Source organism: Fonsecaea nubica (assembly GCF_001646965.1).
Source record: "Fonsecaea nubica strain CBS 269.64 chromosome Unknown Scaff52, whole genome shotgun sequence".
In the NCBI taxonomy this organism is placed as follows: Eukaryota; Fungi; Ascomycota; class Eurotiomycetes; order Chaetothyriales; family Herpotrichiellaceae; genus Fonsecaea; species Fonsecaea nubica.
In genome coordinates this window covers 160,208-180,046 of record NW_019173725.1, presented here as the reverse complement: position 1 = coordinate 180,046, position 19,839 = coordinate 160,208, and the positions used below count along the sequence as shown (strand labels likewise).

At 52.0% G+C, this 19,839-nt stretch overlaps 7 protein-coding genes across 7 annotated transcripts; 5 read left to right on the top strand and 2 right to left on the bottom strand.

The window, feature by feature from the left end:
- Nucleotides 1–143: 143 nt before the first annotated feature.
- On the top strand, nt 144–1,835 carry AYO20_07466 (hypothetical protein; the record flags this gene model as incomplete). The annotated part of the gene is made up of 1 exon (XM_022645751.1): nt 144–1,835. The coding sequence occupies one exon, from the start codon at nt 144–146 to the stop codon at nt 1,833–1,835; it is 1,692 nt and encodes a 563-aa protein (XP_022498316.1).
- A 648-nt stretch (nt 1,836–2,483) lies between these two features.
- Nucleotides 2,484–3,835, top strand: AYO20_07465 (hypothetical protein; the record flags this gene model as incomplete). The annotated part of the gene is made up of 4 exons (XM_022645750.1): nt 2,484–2,541; nt 2,603–2,811; nt 2,867–3,029; nt 3,075–3,835. The coding sequence occupies 4 exons, from the start codon at nt 2,484–2,486 to the stop codon at nt 3,833–3,835; spliced, it is 1,191 nt and encodes a 396-aa protein (XP_022498315.1).
- A 1,192-nt stretch (nt 3,836–5,027) lies between these two features.
- Nucleotides 5,028–5,879, top strand: AYO20_07464 (hypothetical protein; the record flags this gene model as incomplete). Its single annotated transcript, XM_022645749.1, has 1 exon — nt 5,028–5,879. One exon carries the CDS (start codon nt 5,028–5,030, stop codon nt 5,877–5,879), a length of 852 nt encoding a protein of 283 aa, XP_022498314.1.
- Nucleotides 5,880–7,512: 1,633 nt separating this feature from the next.
- On the top strand, nt 7,513–8,909 carry AYO20_07463 (hypothetical protein; the record flags this gene model as incomplete). The annotated part of the gene is made up of 3 exons (XM_022645748.1): nt 7,513–7,683; nt 7,742–7,856; nt 7,951–8,909. The coding sequence occupies 3 exons, from the start codon at nt 7,513–7,515 to the stop codon at nt 8,907–8,909; spliced, it is 1,245 nt and encodes a 414-aa protein (XP_022498313.1).
- A 683-nt stretch (nt 8,910–9,592) lies between these two features.
- On the bottom strand, nt 9,593–13,417 carry AYO20_07462 (hypothetical protein; the record flags this gene model as incomplete). Its single annotated transcript, XM_022645747.1, has 1 exon — nt 9,593–13,417. One exon carries the CDS (start codon nt 13,415–13,417, stop codon nt 9,593–9,595), a length of 3,825 nt encoding a protein of 1,274 aa, XP_022498312.1.
- A 1,161-nt stretch (nt 13,418–14,578) lies between these two features.
- Nucleotides 14,579–15,406, top strand: AYO20_07461 (hypothetical protein; the record flags this gene model as incomplete). The annotated part of the gene is made up of 1 exon (XM_022645746.1): nt 14,579–15,406. The coding sequence occupies one exon, from the start codon at nt 14,579–14,581 to the stop codon at nt 15,404–15,406; it is 828 nt and encodes a 275-aa protein (XP_022498311.1).
- Nucleotides 15,407–15,551: 145 nt separating this feature from the next.
- On the bottom strand, nt 15,552–18,555 carry AYO20_07460 (hypothetical protein; the record flags this gene model as incomplete). Its single annotated transcript, XM_022645745.1, has 4 exons — nt 15,552–17,997; nt 18,050–18,226; nt 18,283–18,412; nt 18,468–18,555. The coding sequence occupies 4 exons, from the start codon at nt 18,553–18,555 to the stop codon at nt 15,552–15,554; spliced, it is 2,841 nt and encodes a 946-aa protein (XP_022498310.1).
- Nucleotides 18,556–19,839: the final 1,284 nt, after the last annotated feature.

Sequence of the window (19,839 nt, the reverse complement as noted above, 5' to 3'; positions counted from 1 at the left end):
CAGATCTTTTCGCAGATGACCGTATTTGAACCTATAAACGGGTGGATATAGAGCAATATTCTCCGCCATTGCAGGCATCTCTGGCTCCTTCACCTCGTGTCCTTGCCTATTTGGCAAGTCGCGGTCGCTTACCCAGGCCCAGCATGGCGCTGATCGCAACCGAAACCAAAGCGCCGCAATTCTTCGATGACAGGAAGCCGCTCGCAGATCCTCCGTCCGTCGCAGTAACACCTTGTGATCCCTGGCCTCGACCCTATTACCTCGAGAATGGCCTCCGGCGCGTGGCGCCATATCATTTCACATACAATACCTTCTGCAAACAGCGATGGCGGGGACGGGAAATCCTCGACATCTTCGCCGCCGAGTTTCGAGACCGCACACGCGAGTACTACAAGCAGGCAATCGAGACGGGCCAGATCTCGATTAATGGGAAACCATGTAAAGATGTCCATACCATTGTTCAGAATGGCGATGTCATCTCACATACGCTGCACAGACACGAGCCGCCCGTGACGGCGCAGCCGATTCGAGTCATCAGTGAAACCGATGAAATGATTGTTATCGACAAGCCCGCCGGTGTGCCCGTGCATCCGGCTGGTCGGTACAACTACAATTCAGTCGTGGAGATCATGAAAGCCGAGCGCCATTTCGCATTCAAGCCCTTACCCTGCAACAGACTTGACCGGCTGACCAGTGGTGTAATGTTTATTGGCAAGACAAGCAAAGAAGCGGAGGCTATCAGTGAAAAACTACGTGGCCGCACTGTGCGCAAGGAATACGTTGCAAGGGTCAAAGGCCGATTTCCTGACGGAGAAGGCTGGGATGGGGATCCAATGCGTGGAGGGATTGTAAATTGCGAGGAGAGCATTCTTCAAATCAGTCCCATTGTCGGACTCAATCGAGCGCGGGCGAGCGGCAAATCTGCGAAGACTTTGTTCAGACGAGTGGCATATTATCCTCACAAACCATATACGACGGCAAATGCGTCAGCGACGTCGCCAGACGGCCAGACAATGGCCCAGCCGGCGCCTGCAATTTCTGGTACTGAGAACGAAGGTTACAGCATTGTCCATTGCCTCCCTTTGACGGGGCGAACACACCAGATCCGGGTCCACCTACAGTTCTTGGGACACCCGATCACGAACGATCCAATCTATAGTAACAGAGCCGTATTCGGACCTGGTCTTGCCAAAAACGATGCAAGCCCCGAAAAGGACGAGGAGATAATAGCAAAGCTGAAACTCATGGGGAAAAGTGAGGTTTCTGACTCCATATCATACGAGCAGCAACGACTGGCAACGCTTGTGGACCAGACACAACAGATGACCGTGTCTGAAGCTGCCAAGTTGAGCGATACATCACGGGCATCTGCATCAGCAAAAGACGATCCATATTTCAAACCATTACCAGCAGGCACACTACATGCTGGGTCTCTTGCGCCATGCGGCGAAGATGCCATGCACCATGACCCTCAGTATGGGGCTTTCGTGAAAGCGCACGATGAGATGGTGGCCGACTACAACAAGCGGAAGGGAGAGAAAATGACAGGCGAGAAATGTGCAGTATGCGACACTCCATTGTACTCGGATCCCGGCCCTCATGAGCTGGGCATATATCTTCACGCGCTGTCGTATGCTGATGTGGTCGAAGGGAGCTGGAGCTACCGCAGTCCTGCGCCACAGTGGGCATTGCCTCCAGAGGGCGTTGATGGACCGCGAGATATTGGTCCTTGGGAGTATCGGGGTGATGAAGTCCTTGAGATCGGCGACGAGAAGGAGGATGAGAAGATGAAGAACCGAACCGGGTTGATGAAGAACAAAGGCGAAGTTCTTTGAGCGGTTGTTTCCCTGCCAGCGCCTGCGTCAGATCAGATCGCTGGTGGTGATGACTGCCTACGTAAAGGGGCGCTCGAAGCCTCAGCTTTGCTGGTCTGTACCTCGTATCGTCATACGAGTGGAGGCGGGTGGTAGAATCACTCAGGACAAAGATTGCCTGGGCGGTGAGTTGGGGGCGTCAATACTAGGCTAGCCAGCTCATCACAGGCGCGGATGTGATTTTTTCCTATGCTCACCAACCACCTAGAAAATCTTCCGATTGGGGGCCCCTCTCCCGAACGAGTCACCAATACCTAATAATGCTAACAGGAGCCTCCCCAGCTCCAACCCAGCTCTCCCACCCCCCCATTTTCAACTTCGTTTCCCACTCCCTCACTCGCCGATTGCGCTCTACCCATTCTTCGCATCTCCGTGTTGTCGCGCTCGTTCAATTCGTCCACCCACTGACAACCGGACAACTCATCGCTTTTCCTTTCTTATCTGACCTTTCTGACTACTGAGTTGTTCTCCTTTGAGCCGGACAGGGCTTTCAGCAATCCACCCCTTCCTTTCCTTATTTTCGCATTGACCTTTGTCTCCTACCTGCGCGTACCACTTCTCCATCGCGCAAGTCCCCCCTAGTATATTGTGCGCGTGTTGCAGATCAAGATGCGACCTTTGCCCAGCAAGCGAAATCCCCTGGTTGCGCCAGGCACAGCACCATCCTGTACGTCCGTGTCCTGCGAGCTATACATTGTAGGAGGAGGAGGAACTGATGTATAATCCAGATGAGGAGCTGGTCAGTCGTCGGCGACTGGGCAAGACGAAGTTGACAGTCAAGCCGGGCCAAGTGGGAACATCGAATGCGACAAGGGCAGAAAATCTGGGTCCCTTCGAGTACGCGCATCTGCGGGCTCCCCTGCCGGAAGACCTCACGGGCTCCGAGATCTTCGCCAGTCAGTCGAACCAAGCTCACCCAGAGACATATTTCCTCATGGTACGAAAGAAATCAGCAACGAGTCTTCCGCCGTATCTGACCCCCTTTTTTGCAGAGAAGAAGTAAAGATGGTTTCGTGAGCGCGACTGGCATGTTCAAGATCGCCTTTCCTTGGGCGACCCATATGGAAGAAAAGGAAGAGCGTGACTACCTCAAGAGCCTTGAATCAACAAGCCAGGACGAAGTTGCGGGCAATGTCTGGGTGGCTCCGGAATTCGGTATGCTGCGTGGCGCGAACGGCGGACACTGAAGGCTAACAATAGGTCCAGCTTTGGAACTCGCAGAGGAGTATGAACTATCGGATTGGATTCGAGCACTTCTTGACCCGACAGACATTTCGCAGACGCCGTCAAGTGCCAAAAAACCAATTGCCGCGCCTCCCAAATTTGATTTGCCCACTGACAAGGCTAAACCGAGCGCTCCCACGAAAGCGCCTCGTTCGAGAACCACCCGGTCTATGTCTCCGGCCAAACTTGCAACCCCGATCAAAGCGAAGGCATCTCCCAGAAAAAGACAGACCAAGGCTCAGAAAGAGGCCAACATAGCAAATGCAAACGCTGCAAGCGCTTCTCTCCAGTCGGCACTAGACGACGCTGCATCTGTGGTAGAAACAGAATCCAAACCAGAGTCACCCGCTTTGCCTAGTCCACCGGCGACAATCCCAGAGCCGGAAATGGTCAAGGTTGAAGTGGACCAATCCATTGAGGTTGATGGCACAACGGAGACTACACACACCAATGTGACGGTCGAAATGCCGGCCGGCTTGCCCCAACTACCGCTCCCCGAAGACACCGAGAAAATGCTCGAGACGGCCCGAAAGATGGTCGAAGAGGCCAAGACTCTGGAAAGCTCTCCAAAGATTTCGAAGAAGCGCAAAGCGCAAGAACCAGAGCCCAGCGACATTGACGCCGAGCTTCCAGCACAGCCTGCTAAGAAAGCGCGAGTACTGGAAGAGAAACTGAAGAGAGAAAAGGTGCGAACCAGGGCAGTTTTGGGTGTTACGGCGACTTTGGCTATTGCGTAAGATTTTCTGGCCTCCGACGACGATTCGTATGCTAACGATTACAGCGCTGCAATTCCATACTTTTTCTAAGAGGAACTCTTTGCTTAATATGTCATTCTACCTTTTTTCGTCTGAGATACCACTTGTTCAGAAATTCGTGGGGGAGAGAAGGATTGGCGAAGAATTGAATTGCACGGATGGAGACGAAAGATCCCTTTTTCGGTTGACCGGTCGTTGGACACGAGCTGACGGATGCTCTTTGAGAGAAAACTTACTGCTCTGCTGGAGTTCTTTCAATATTCAGTATGTCCCAAGACCAGATATCGGGCTTGACCAGAGGAACGGCGAAACGCAGCACCCAGTTGGACTGGTTGAGCTCGTATAAAGCAGGACTAAGTACAGACACAATCGAATCCGAAACTGTTTAGTAAAAAAGAAAAAGCGCCTCCAGACGCTACAGAATCCCTCGGTGGGCATATCGAGGTTACAGAGTCAAAGCCGGCGATAGAAGAAAGGTCTACTACAGCCTCACGGCCTCCACCAAGTGGGTTGACATGCTCACAAGCAGCGGGTGACTAGTTTGGAAGTGCAAGTACTTGTATTGTATTGTGACAGTGATGATGATGATGTTGCCAGAGTTCCAGACTTCATTGGCGCGGGCAAACGCTCCACAAAGAGGTTCGGGTGGCTTGTCACGTGCTAGCCTTGAGGCGGCACTGGGCGGATCAAAACACGTGCTGGCGGCTGTTATCCACTCCACGTGACACTCCAACCTGGCACGCCTGGCACGTCACTTTGTTTTTAACGAGCTGCTGAAACACACCATGTGACAAGCGACCGAATCTCTACTACGAGGGACTTGAGTGTGCTCTGTATACGGCTGGAGCCATGGAATAATATCATACTTCTGGTTGCTAAGATTGTTTGAAGTTCTTGTTGGCTGGCGTCGCATTTGTCCAATTTTGTCTTTCATCACAGCGTTCGAGTGGTCCGTTCCTGGACGCGCTACCAAAACATCACCTTCAGGTGGCTGTTCACAGGCGCCTACGTTTCTTCCCGTACTCGATATCTCATAACATAATCTCCTCTGGTCGTCACCAGCTGATTCTCATGCCCATATGAACTATTTTCTTCGTCGTTCAGGCTCTACATTTCTCTTCGGATTGTTTAAGCATGTCTGATGGCCACCTCGATCCTCCTCAATACTGCACCCATGGACCCGTCGTTTGCAACCTCGTATCAGCCTTCTCCCGATCACACGTGTCCGCAATGCGGCTACCACCTACTCCCGCCCTCCGACCCCTCCGCTGAAGCCGCCGAAGCCAGTCGCCGCATCCGCGATCTTGAAGCGCAGGTGCGGCTCCTCAACTCCAAAGCCGCCGCAGCAGTAGACAAGCTTGCAGACTACGAGGATGAAATCACAAACCTACGCGATGCGTACTCTAAGTCTCAGCAACAGCAGCAACAGGCAAAGCCGAATGCGAGGATGAGCATTTCACCGCTAGAAGGGTCAGGTTCTATGACAACGCAGGCCCAAACGCCGCCGCCACAGCAACAGTCGAGGCTGGCAAGCATCAGCGCCCTTCTTCCAGGGCGTAGAAGGGAAGCCAATAGCAGTCTCGGGGGACAGAATCCCTTGACACCAGCCACAGGCACATTCCCACAAAACAACGCCGCCGTCTTTGGCAGCACCACGTTATCTCCGCCCAAAACGCCTTTTTTTGGAGCAGGAACGATACTTGGTAATTCTGCACTGGCCCTCTCCGATAACAACCAATCGACTGTCAGCCTCTCAACATTACAATCTTCACTGGAAGAAGAGCGGACGCTTCGAATCCGAGCCGAATCCTCCCTGTCACAAACTCAAACTGAGCTAGAAGAGCTCACCGCACAATTATTTGGACAGGCAAATGAGATGGTAGCAAATGAAAGGAAAGCCCGGGCAAAGTTGGAAGAGAGGGTCAAAGTGTTGGAGCAGAGGGATGTTGAGAAGAGGAAGAGGCTAGAACGGTTGGAGAAGGCTGTGAGCCGGATTGAGAGAGTTCGAGGCATGGTTGGGGACTGAGACACTCGGATTGGGACATCTGTTTTGCAAGGACGAAGAGTCTGAGTCAAAAGAGATGTCTATGAAACAAAATTACCTCGTCCATACCCAGTTTGAGTTCTTCGGTCTTGCCTATGAGTGGCCCCCGAGTTTGAGCGCACGAGCCAATTTATCGTTCAGACAACGGTTGAGCGAAGACTTAACACCCCAAACAGCAGCGCTCATCTCCTACCGATGAAGGATTCGGGAATAGGTAGTGAGCGCAAGGAAGTGAACAGGACAAACAGGCACGACGGCTACTATGTATTCCAGTGCAGGAATCTCTCCAGCAACCGCAACAGACTTGCACCGCCGAGATCAGCATCAACCATTCGAGATCTTCCGTCCACCCTTGAGACTCGCACTCCCCAAAAAGGTCATGGAAAGTTCTGAGAAGGGCTAAAGATTCGGGAGGCACAACTGGAGTGAAAGAGCAAGCAAGGGAAGCGAAGGCAAGAACGCATTCTCTGGGAGAAATGAGCGTGATTATCGCCAATCAGCAAACGAATGGCCTTAATCAGTTTGGGTTGGAGATTGGCACTTGGAAGGACCAGAAATCGGTCTGGCTAGAAGAGTTGGTTTTGAGCACAGAGCATGGTGCGTGAGTGAAAGCTGGGCAGTGTCTCTAATCCTACACTGTCAGGACTGTGTATCGCATCCAACATTTCTCCGACATTTCTCCAGAAACCACTCTTGGCAATGTTTTCAATATGGATCGCGTTCGATGGTGTTCATCCCAGTGCCAAGCCATGGTTCTTGCGGTCACGTGCTGAACTGCTCTTGACATCATTCTGGGTTGTCATGTATCAACGACAATCTGCCTCCTGGCAATCCCTTGACATGCTTTGTTGAGGAAACATGCTCGTAACTCGAGATCCAAGTCACCATCATGGCCGCATAGCAAGCCCCCGTCAACTATCACCTCACACTGTGATGAAGCAGACCCATCAGCATCCAAATATTCCCGGCGGCAGACAGAACAGGCGCATATAAAGTGAGACTTTAACAGGTCTCACTGCAATGGAAGACGTCTTGTCAGGATGACATGCTCCACATCGGAACCCTCCTCAAAATGTTATGTTCAATGTTCGATTCTTGATTTGAGTGCGGGATTGGCCAGTGGCACCAGCGGAGGGCTCACAATGTCCTTACCTCCCGCCTGACCTTGTCCTTCGGCTTGACATTTAATAAGGAGAAACTTCGACCTTCATCTCACTGCCATCCGTCTTTTCCGTCTGATTAATGTCTTTGATCGAGGCAAGGGTGATTGGAAGCGCAACACATCTGTGCTGCGACGTTTCGTCCCTATGCTGTCGGCCGTACCCGGACCTTGCACACGTGAAGGCTGAGCCCCTTTTTGAGGTTTGGTTTTATCCGACATCAGTACTTGCTTGCCCAACGGATCAAAGTGTTCCGACTAGCACAGTTATTTTCTGCTGACAGTGATTGGCCTTTGTTTCAGAAATCTGCCCCCACTGTCATCAAGGCGCCTATCCCCATTTTTATGGTTCTTTACGTGCGAGGATTGCCTGGTCAAGACTACGCGTGCGTCCCCATGACGAAACCTGTGGTGTTGGACATCCCGGAGTACGAGTACTTGTATACGCCATCAATTATGCCTCATCCGATGACTGACACCCCGAGCACTAGCCAGATTCAGAATTTACAGAGCCGGTGGTGGTCACATCTCGAAATGGATGTGCTGGATGCAATCTCCCAGGACTGCGATGCACGCCTTGGACCTTTCAAGAGCGTGCCATTGTTCCCGTCTCATAAAGATGACCAGGTGCGCCGTGGCACTGTTTCCTCTCAGGACAACTCCAACTACGCAAAGTTGGTAACAGATCAAAATGCGTGTCTCGCAAGACTACTTGGTCCTCTTCTATTTGCTCGCAGGTTCGGTGGCTGCGATTGAACACGAGAAACGAACCACGGTCCCAGCATTCGTCCGACAATATGGTATGCGTCTCTCTATCTATCTTTGGGCGTTTCTTCCTTGGGTTTCTCAGGGAAGAAGGATCCCAATGTGGTTCTCGCAACGGGAGAAATTTAGCTGACAAGAATGTCCTGACCACAGCTCCCGTGTTGTTTCTCGATCCCATGGAAGCCTTCTTTCCCAGTTCCATCGCCCTCCAAGTAGCCAACAGCCACCCCGAGGACTTTGACGGGCAGAACATCAGTCCACCTGCGCCATTGACCTTGACTAATCTCGACAGCCTGAACCAATTCAGCAACAACGGCCGCAACGTCTCCCTCACGTCCGATCAAGGCATCCGCGCCCTCCCTCCGTGGTTCCACGGCGTGGAGCCCAACCCGGATGGCTCTTTACCCTGCAACACGACCGCCTCGGCCGTCGTGACGGTGGAAAAGCCCGACAACATCCTCGACGCGTTCTTCTTCTTCTTCTACGCCTACAACCGCGGCGACTGGATCTTTGGACTCCCCGTGCTCGAGCTGGGCGACCACGTCGGCGACTGGGAACACGTCATGGTGCGGTTCCAGAACGAAACCCCCCACGCGATATGGTACAGCCAACACTCCAGTGGCCAGGCGTTCACGTTCAGCGCCGTGCAGAAATTCCAAACCGGTGCCCGCCCCATCGTCTACCCGGCCAACGGTACCCACGCCAACTACGCGACCCCGGGCGCCCACCCGCTCAACATCACCGGCCTCAACCTGGGGACCGGCCTGCCCATCTCGCCTGTGACCGACGAAACCGGGCGCGGCCCGCTCTGGGACCCCCTGCACAACGCCCTGTTCTACTCGTTCGACAACGCCTCTCAAAAATTCACCGCCTACAACGCCCGCGACCCCACGGCCTGGCTCGACTTCGCCGGCGTCTGGGGCGACGTGCAACTGCCCCTCAACGCCACGGGCCAGGTCGACCTGCTCGGCCAGATCAAGTTTGTCAGCGGGCCCACGGGCCCCAAATTCAAGGGCCTGGGTAGGAACAATGTCTGCAACACGGCGGATGAGGCTTCTTGCGTCGTTCTCACGTCGTTGGGCGCGTGAGGGTGAGGCACAAAACTCGAGGCGAGGGGAGGGGAGATATGCACGTATGTATGTATGTCTAAGGACGGAGGACGGAAGATTTGGTGAGATTGAACTACATGAGGTACGTATGCACAGTATGTACAGTATGTAGCTAGCTCACTATCTGGCTGGCCTATCTGGAGTTTTGGGGGAGTTTTGAGCAAATCAATGAAAGGGCGGATATACATCCATGTTTGTACCACGACTCTCTTTCTCTCTCAACCCGAACCCTCCATGCAGGTCTCGAACATTTCTCGTATCCATCCGAGGAGAAACGGTCATTTGGACCATACACCATCATGTCGCTCCGCTCTACTGCTATGCTCTGCTCTGTTCACTGTCAGAACTCGAGGCATGGCAACCTGGCACGGACAAGCAAGGTATATGCATTGCAGCGGATTGGTATAGCGAATTGAAATACAATATTGACCATCTATTCTCAGTATTGTTACATGCATTCGAAGGGTATCGTCGCAGCTCTATGGACATCAAAATCTCGGTGAAAGACCGTGCAGTCTCTCGCTGACAGGTACATTAATCATTGCTTCGGTTGCTTCTCAATAGACTGATATGCCCAATATCGGGTCTAACAAACGCCTCGCAAACGACGACGACCATTTTCATCATTCGCCAACTTCGTTACATTGCTTCTCTGTGAGCATTTAGAGCTGGATCACATCCACCTCGCTGAAATCAGGCGGAGCGCCACTGTAGACACACCGGCCTTTGGAATCAAGACCCTGTCGGACATTGCTCACCCAAAGGTGATGGCTGAAGCGGCCCATCCGGTGCACCTCGTCGTCACTAACGCCGAGTTCATCCCGAGGAATCCAGATGACAGGTCTTTTGGCTCGGAGTGCACTATGTTGGAAAGCCCTCTGCACGAGTTTATCGCGCTCTTCCGGGGTCAGATCCTCCAGTTCGTCATTGACTCCTCCAAAAAGAGCATCGGCAAGTTGGTTCCGGGCCGCACGTTGTGCTTCAATGTCCTTCTCATTGCCCGTGACCGGGTTGAAGTTGTTGAGCTTGTCAAAGACACCCTTTGGTTGTTGCAAATGATGGGACTGACGGTTCGATGCTCCACCGACTTGTGATAGGCTTCTACTTTGTGAGGGATTCTCCCATTCACCAAAGTTCGATGCTCGACGGTTCCTTGTGTTATCCCTGTCGGCCCAGGATTTGCGATTGTTTCTCTGAGAAATATTGCGCGGCACTAGGCCTTTCGTCTTGTCGGCCGTCATGTGGGCTGCTGCTTTCATCATTCGAACACCTCTGCTATCTTGGTCCAAATTCATCGCGATCTCTGGATTTTGGAACTCGTATGGCTCAAGGTCAGGCAACTTCTGAGACCTTTGTCGTTCGAGTCTATCCCGTCTCCCCTTTTCGATATCTTGAAGTTCAATCTCGTGTTGTTGGCGGTCTTCCTCCATCGACTGTCGCTCGTTACGCTCCAGCTGGTCTTCGAGATCTTCATCTTCATTCTCATTCTCAATGAGTCCATGTTTTCTTTGCATTGCTCGGGCAAATTCCTCGTCTCGTCTGACTGCATCATCCTCGAGAGTGATCGGAAGGTATCTAAACAATGGGCTGAAAGCATTGTTTAGGAGCAACTGATAACCGGCGGTGAGGATAAGGATCACAATCATCCCGATTGCTTGGCCTGAGCAAGCGACGTTCCCGTGTTGATCTCTGACCAAGAAAAACATGCCAATAAGAGCAACCTCCATCACATAGACACCGACAAAGGTGAAATTGATGGCGTTGGGATACAAGAGACCACCAGTGTCGCGAGTAAAGCGATTGACGTAAAGTGTGTTATACCGGTAGACAAACCAAAACAGCGAGAAGGTGACGATGTTGAAGAGAAGGATCAGAGGCGAGATAACGGAATAGATCAAACCGATGCATGCCAGGTTAGTATACACGGGGAAGAATGTTCCCCACTGGATGTTTTGCAATTGAGTCTGTCGTGTGAATTTGGCCCGGGCTGTATTGTCGAAGAGAGGGGCGAGGACGAACCATCCGATGAGCGAGCCGACTTGCAGCAGAGCTCCAGCACTCACTGACAAGGCCTGGAGGAGCATGTATGAGAAGAAATAATTGCTGGCCTTTGGGATGTTGTTGCCCAGGAGACTCGGGACATTGGTCCAGCCGTCTACGCTTGTGAAAAGCGCAAAGAACTGGGTCAACGCCGAGGCGATTGAGACGACCAGGAACAACTGGACGAACAGGAAGCAAAAGTAGTAGCGTTGAACTGAGAGCTCTACAAGCATCCCAGACGGTGTTCCCTGGCATCGTACCAGGAACCGAAGGATTAGGGGGAGCAGGAACAGTAGTAGACCGAGCAGGGCCGCGGGCAACACACCTTGAAGGACACTTCGGATCCAAGCAGGAATTTTGAGAACCCAATGAAGCCACTCCCACGTCTTTGCAGCAGTCTCGAGCTGCGAAAGAGCCGACGTGAAAGCGATGGGGATGGCCCAGAGGATGATCATACCAACCACAATAGCGACAACCCCGCCTGTTCGAATATATGCAGACCACCATGGGATCGACATGTTGTCCCAAATCACATCATTGGGATCGATCTCGACCAAGCGTGGAGCCATCTGCTTGGGTAGATGGTGACTGACAGCTTGACACGCCATGTGTGCCGCGACCTGGTGATTGAACTGGACAAAGGCGGAGTTCATCAGTGGGAACCGTTCAGGATGGGCTTGATCATCCTCTATTTCGACATTGAGCCGAGCAACCTCCTTTCGGCAGTATCGAATGGTGTCAACCTTTTCGCCCATTAGAGGCAGCGAAGGCATCCATTGCCAGCCGAATATTGGTAGTCGCATGGTTTCGCGATCCTTATCGCTCAAATAACGTCGCCAGGCTGCATCATCAGGGTCGTGTTCAAAGTTCCATTCAAACGCAGATGGGTAGTCGACTGGCTCCTTTTCGTCTGAGCCGAGACCTATGGCTTTTTTGAACTTTTCAACTCTAGTCAATTGCTTTTCTGGTCGAGCCTTTTCACCCCCCATTGTACTACCTTGAGAGATCGGGCTTTGGGATCTTTGAGCGGTGGAATTCTCCATTGTCCTTCCCCGGTCGTCAAGTGAGCTGTCATTCTTTGCAGAGGCATCTTTGGCACGTGTTGTTCGCGGTTGTCCGTATGCTTTGTGGTTCTTGGATGCCGTTGATCTGACTCCTTCTACTTCATCGTTGTCGTCGTGAGAACTGCGGCCCAATTCCTTTTGTTCGACATCAGCTGCCACGAAACCATTGGTGGTGTCGATGGTGTCAGTGACTCCCTTGTTGGCACCACGAATACCTCCCAGTAATCCTTTGCCAACTTTGTCTAGACCGTGAGTGACCGCAGATATACCTCCGCCAATGATGGGGATATTGAACCGGTCTCGTTGAGGCTCGGGAATCTCGTCCTCCTCATCATCGCTTGACTCCGAGTGAGAACCAGCCTGATGGCCGTGGAGGACATCGTGGAGGTTATGCTCAATCTGATGAGGATTTCCAGTCGAGGTTCCATGGCCATGGGCTGCTCGATCACCAGCTTCATCCCTAATGGTAGCTCGCAGCTTCTTTTCCTCCTTGGTGAGTTTCTTGCCGGCCTCCTTCTCAGCTTTGGCAATACCCTCCTCGTGCTTTTTGAAACATTTCCTGATAAGCTCTGTTTCGGCTGCTTCAAGGGTTTTAGCGAGCTTATCGCGTCGTTTTATCTTGGCACTGAGCTCGTCAAAGTTGCGGTTGATCCAGATGTTTCTCAGTCCGCCAGGGAACACGTCATAGAGGCCATCAAGAGCCTCGACGTTGCACCACTTCTGAGGTATCGAGCTCACCAGCACAGTGGTAGCAGAGGCACGCAGACGATGTTGGGGGGAGGTCAAGTACGCCTGCCGCATTCGGATGTAGCCTCGTAGTTCGTCGAAAGACACGTAACATATCCAGACAATAAGACCCAAGGCCAGCAGCCAGTGAGCCCAATATCGACCTGTGTGGTTGGGAGCGACATTCCCCCAAGCCAGCTGATCCAAGCCCGTCACATTGCTCTCATTTTCATTTTTCCCGAGTGCAAATTGTGCCCCACGACCATCGACCATGTTGAGAGGAATAAGAATTGGCAAGATAACCAAGGCCGCCGGAACAAATATTTTGAGCAGCGTACGCAGATATCTCAGGAAGAAATAAGCATCCAGGCCACACTTTTGGACGAATTCGGAGTTTGAAGTGGCAGTCACAGGCTTGATCCATTTCCACCAGCCTGGGGGTGAAGGGGTGGTCCGTTCTCTTTCTGGGACGAGGTATGTCCGCGGCTGGTATATTCTGGCGAAGCGGTCCTTGATGACGAGAAACAGTCCGATTTGGATCCCGAACACTGCAATGGCAGTGACCAAGGACGCAGCGAATTGACCAGCACTTTGGCCATTCTTCTGTTCTGCTGCGGTGGTGTTCCCACCAAGATTTAGGGTGTCGTTCAACGACATTTTGTATTATGCTTGACTTTGTTGCGGTATTCTTCTTTTTCTGCGTGAAGATATCTTGTATCATTAATGCTCGTTGCTAAAGGATTGGTCGTAGCATGACTGGCGTTCTTGTGACGGCCTGCGTACGCGTTGGGAACCTGAGAGGTGGGTAATGCAGTGGACGTCACTGACCAGCGATATTAAGCTGGGGCCGCAGTTTCTGGTGAAAGGGACCGTCCTTTCAGGGGGTCTCGAAATAAGTACAAGGACAAAGCAAGAGGAGGGAATCAATGACGGTTGTTGTAAGAATGGAGAAAGAAGAGATTCAACACACAAAGGAAAGCAAGATCAAAAAGTTGGAATAGAGGGCTTGGGAAGTACGTGTTCTGACGATCGAAAGGCAAGGAATGAAGATCGAGATAGACTGTGTGAGGATCGCATGCCTTGTGTTGGTGCCTCCAAACGTCAGTGACGTCGTTGGTAACGCGCCACTGGCGCCACCAAACGCACAGGAGCACCTAAGGGGGGTTCGAGGGCCCTCGGAGGCCAATCAGTCTAGGTGCTACAGCCCGCGTCCAAGCAGCGGTGCGACGCCTAGGCCACCTCTAGTCTAGACGGCCCGCCTGGCGCCCGAATGCCCACTTCGGTTGCGCATGGTAAAGACCCAAACAGCCATTCGGTTGCCCATCCAGGTTTCAACCCAGGCCGTCCAGTGGTGCAAAGCGCCAGCACTCGTGGCGCAGCAGACAGACAGATTTGATCGACTGGCCACAGATTCAGCATTTCGTAGCGACAAGCGACAGACAGGCGAGACGCCAGATGGGAGATACAAGTATAGATACGATCCAGCAACTGGAGAAAACATGAAACACCTGTACTCGGAACAAGCCCCGTCAGATCTCATCTTCGCCCATACTCGTATGTTTAATTCAGCCCTGGTGTTGGTGGCGAGATTGAGTTTCTAGGCTCTGGGCGAGTTGGTCTCTCTCGCAGCCTTGTGAGCCTCGGAAGCTGAAAACCACCAAGTGGCGCATGCTGCACCTCGCAAGGCTATCAATGCAAAGTACCACTTCAGCTCTCCTAGCCCAAACACCTTTCTCTCCATAACAAAGATCGACCCAATTGAATACCCTTGTTCAGCCATTGTCCTTTGTTTCCTTGTATATCCCTCTCACAGCAATCATGAGCCAATCGTCCATCACCGTCTCCAAAACCTCATCTGGAATCACTACAATCACCATCACCCGGCCCCATCGCCGCAATGCCGTGAATCCATCCACCGCCCGCGCTCTGTACTCGGCCTTTATTGAGTTCGAGGAGGACGCCTCGCAGAAAGTCGCCATCCTTACTGGGTCCGAGGGAGCCTTCTGCGCCGGCGCAGACCTTGTCGACCTGACAGCGCAGTCCAAACAAGATCCAGCCACTCTGGATCCGCTGGATAGAGATCATCTGCAACCGGTTCAAGGCCGCAACTGCGGTCCCATGGGTCCGTCGAGGTTGCAGGTGAGAAAGCCCGTCATTGCTGCAGTGGCAGGTCATGCCGTTGCCGGCGGCCTCGAATTGAGCCTTCTGGCCGACATGCGGGTGGTTGAAGAGGACGCAACCTTCGGCGTCTACTGTCGTCGCTGGGGTGTGCCGCTGATTGACGGCGGCACAGTCCGCTTACAAGCCATCGTTGGCCTAGGACGAGCATTGGATATGATTCTTACCGGACGACCAGTCTCTGCGCAGGAAGCTCTGTCAATGGGTCTCGCAAACAGGGTCGTTCCCAAGGGCAAGGCGCTCGAAGAAGCCACGAAACTCGCCGAATCACTACTGAGGTTTCCCAACGCGTGTATGAACTCTGACCGAGATTCTTGCTACTATGCCGCATATAATGCCCAGAATTTTGAGGATGCTATGAGGTACGAGTACGATCACGGGGTCAAAGTAGTCCAGATGGAGAGTATGGCTGGTGCTGCTCGATTTGCCGATGGACGCGGGAGACACGGCGGATTTGACAAGTTGTAACCTCCGTAGCCTCGCTTCTTCTAACAGCAATTGATAAATTCAATGATAATCTATGATCGGAAGACTTATTGGGCGGCAAGCCACACCCTTCACACGGTGTATTGCCTCGTCCCTCTTCCTGTGGTTTCTAGATCGCGTCCTTTCGTCAACGTCCTCCATAATAACCCGCACTTTCGCCGCCACCGCCACCATGATACTGACCCTGACTCTGGTATGGATCCTGGTAGGCGGTCTGGTATTGATAGTTTTGTCCTTCTTGACCGTATCCATAACTACCAGCATCTTGTCGACCGTATTGCTCGTACCCGGGAGGTGGCTGTAAGGGCATGGGACTGGGCGATCTGTTGTCTGCAGCCGAGCGCTCTCCAAGCAGTGCGGCTTCGTGCAGTTCCTTTGATCCCCCTAATTCACTGCCATTCGATCCGAGATCCTGATCGTCTAGACCGCGCGCTCCGCTTCCAGGAAACCCGCCCATGAATTTCGTGTATTTGTTCAAGGAGCCGGCGACCCCGTGGACACCAGGGATAGGTAACTTTTCGGCCATGCTCAACATATTTCCCAGACCACCACCTCCCCCATGTTGTTGTTGCGCCGGTTTATGCCCCGTGAAATTTCCGAGCACGTTGCCTACCATACCCAGCGGATTGCTCCCTTGGCCGCCGCCCTGGTGTCCACCAGGAATGAGATTCGCCAGTCCACCAAATGCTCCAGAGTTTGACGAAGACTGGTGTCCTCCTCCGCCACCATGCTGCTGTTGACCTGGGATGAAGCTCGCAAAGCCGCCCAGTGGGCCAGAACTTGTATGGTGTGCTCCGCTGGTGCTTGGAGCAGAGTGCTGTATATGCTCGTTAACGCCTCCTTTGTGGTTTTTACCAGCTCGCACACCGTCTGAACTCAACAGGCTCTCGAGACTGCGTCCCCTGTCGGGTAAGCCGTCCACCCATCGCTTTACTGCAGCAAACATACTCCGATGGACTTCGAGTCTTTCATTTCTTAAGGCGGGATGATGGAATATACTCTCGACATCGTGCATGACCTGTTGCACCGGGACATCAGGGTGTTCCCAAGCATATAGAACTCGCGGAGCCACAAATTTGAGAATCTCAGCCGCTACATTGCCGGCAGGTTCGTTCAGCATGTTGCTGAAGTGGTCCTTGCTCAGCATTGAGTGCGTGGGATCTGTACAATGTGGATCCGTCCAGACCTCGTATTGATGCTTTGCGGATGAAGTCAGAACACCCTCACTTCCCGTCTGCAGTGCCTTGGAGATTGCGTTGAGAATTGGTCGTACAAAAGGTGCCAAGAGTGAGAGGATGAACACCGTCAAAGTCTCGGTGATACGGTCGACAAGCGCCTCCAAACCTGGAATCTTTTCGATGATGCCACTGATTGTCCGAACAACTTTATCTCGGAATGCTAGAATCGGATAGATCTGCGCGACCGTCTTGGCTGGGTCAAAATTTGAGAGTCCTTCGAGAGCGGTTGAACTGGGACCACCGGATTGCGATGGTGGTGGTTGTGGTTGTGTTGGATTAGCTGACTGCATAGGCTGCGAGGGATGAGAACTCGGATGTTGTGGTTGCTGCCAGTCCTGCTGTGTATTGCCATATTGGTCGTGTGCAGCATAGTTTTGGTTCATCCCCTGATCATTCCATTGAGATTGATGTTGAGAGGGTGGTGGATTGTTGAAACTCTGCGGCATGCCTTGGTCATGCCACTGCGATTGCTGTTGATACTGAGGTGGGTTCTGTTCCCAATGTGGCTGATAACCTGATTGAGGCTGTTGATTCCAAGCATTTGCGTCAAAAGACTGATGTTGCGACGGATAGCTGGGATGTGATGCCCGACTACTCTCCCAGTCATCTATCCCCCTCGAGGAGCCTCCATAATCCTCAATTCCATGATAACCCCCCTGCGCGCCAAAGTCCTGGTGTTGACTAGCACGCGCTTGGGCCTGAGAGCTTGCTTGCAGTTGTTCCGCTTCATCACAAAGGCCTTTGGTTCCAGGGACCTTGGAGAGAAGTTTGACCAATGTCATCAAAGGATTTGATGACTGCGCTGCTTGCTGAGCTGTGCCGAGAGCATTGTCCATCTCGTTCACTTCACTCTGGGTGAAATGATCGGTTGCCTCTCCAAGGACCGAGTGATAGAAATCCACCATCCCGAAAGTGCCTGTGACAAGTGGGAAAACATGTTTTCCGCGTAGATTGATCGCGGTGGCAGTTCCCACATGAGGAAATACATTGTGGAAGCCCATTTCCCGAAGCGCCAGTTCAACGTAATTTGTGTGAGCACCAAAATCTTCCAGTGTATGCAAGCCTTGTCCAAGACATCTCAAAGCCTCAGCTAGATCCTCATCTTTCCCTTTAAAGAATCCGTGGCCATTGGTGTAGAGACGGCCGTGGTGGATGCTACGTTCAAAGCTGTACTTGACGAAAGCCGCGCTGGTAGCCCAATCGCCTTTACCATTCGCAATATAGTTCTTCATGCCCGTCTCCATATCGATTTGTAGCTCAATGTCTCTGACCGGACCGCGGAGGCGTACATCGAACTTTCGGGCATCCTCGTTGTCATTGTAGTCTTTAGGGTTGCTGAAGACTCTGTCAGAGTTTGTTGCTGGCGCAGGAAAAGGGATAAACCTACTCAATATGTTCTTCAGGTCGATATACTCCGAGGCGCTCTGAAGTGACCTCGAACTCGGCTGTAGCATACCCGAATCCAAGAAACGATAGCAGCCAAACCAAGATACGAATGGTTTCTGGCTGTGCTTTCTTCAAAGCTCCGGTATCCATGGCCTGAGAATAGTCGCGAAGCCAATTCCTAGAGGCGGACGGTTAGCCCTCGCTTTGTTTACGCCAGACTAGAGTACGGCATACCCAAAGTAGACACGTTTGATCATCATCGAATTCCATTTGTGATGACGGATACAGGCCACAGTCTTCAAGACGTCTTCGATATCGCCATGGCGCCAATTCTTGCCCTCTACCGCAGAGATAGAGGCAATGTCTGTGCTGAGTGTCAGCGGGGGTCTTCTGACCAGATATCTCTCTGGGTTACGCACTGCCGGCACCAAATGCATGGGCTTGGAGGGTGAAGAACACCAAACACAGGAAGAGACACAACAGGACATTGCGTGTGATTAGAGCCATGGTGGACTGATGTCTCGTTCACGACGAGGTTGTTACTTGTGTTAAAGCAAGCCCGAAAAGCGGAGGATTGAATGAGAAGAATCTCGGACCAAGAATGTCAATGCCAAGATGGAATTCGATCTGTGTCTCCCAGGCCTGGATTATGAGCTCAATCAAGTAAATTCACATACGTATCACCAGCTCAAAGACAAGTCACCATCTGGAAACCAATATTCCCAAACATATCACAGTGGCTTGACGTTATAAGGCGGGACAGTGAGAGGGGTGACGGTATCCATACAATGTTGGTTTACCAGCCACATTTGCCAACCCACTGAGACATCCGCCTAATAACCCCATGCCGAATCTGACCAATTGTTTCGGATTGCACAAGATACTAACAGAGAGACTTATCTGCACTGCCACCAGTACATGTCACAAGTACTCGTGTCACCGCGTGTGTCGAATGGCAGTGATGAGTCAACCTGCGTCTGGTACCTTGCAGAGCTGAATCGTGAAATCTAAGATCGAGGCTATGCAACAAGCATCTCATTCCCTCAGGTACAGAGCAAGTACGTGGGTAGTCCACGACTACATGGACAGCAGGCAGAGGTGCTATGGCCTCTCTCAACCGCCTATCACCAAAGACGTACGAGGATACCAAAAGAGTGCAAAGCAGCAATCAATACCGATACTCATAAATTTCTCAGCTTTCTATTAACTAGAAATACATCTCATAACGGCGGATAATCCCACCGACCGTTGTGCTGGACAAGAATGTGGCCCCATGAAAGTCCTATCGTTTTAAGCCAGCCGTCAACCGTGAGATGTGCATTTGTTCCATCCTTTTGTGGAACCAACATAGCCAACCAGGAAACCCAACATCAACCCATCTGGTATCTTTTGTTTTCTCATCTGTCATTTCCTCGCCCCCAGGTACCGAATGTGCAAACTCCCGTAAATCCACAAGTAAATAAGAACCGCCAATATGATGATGATCGTTGTCTATCATGATCCTCTTGACCTTGGATATGCTCGGGAAACTCCATGCTAAAATCAAGTTTGTCTTTGAAATCGCTGTGCCACCGTACTCCCTATTGATCCTATCTTCCACAAATAGCTGGTATCATGATGTCAACTTCGTCGAATCGCTATGCCTTTCCGCTCGTTGAAAAATGTAACAAAAATTTTCCTCGTCGTGAGATACATATGTACAAATCAAATGGGAGGTCGAGAAGGTTCGAGGTAGGGTGAGAGGGGTTTGGCAGGCACCGGAAAGCACAAAGGCAAGCGACACATCATAAC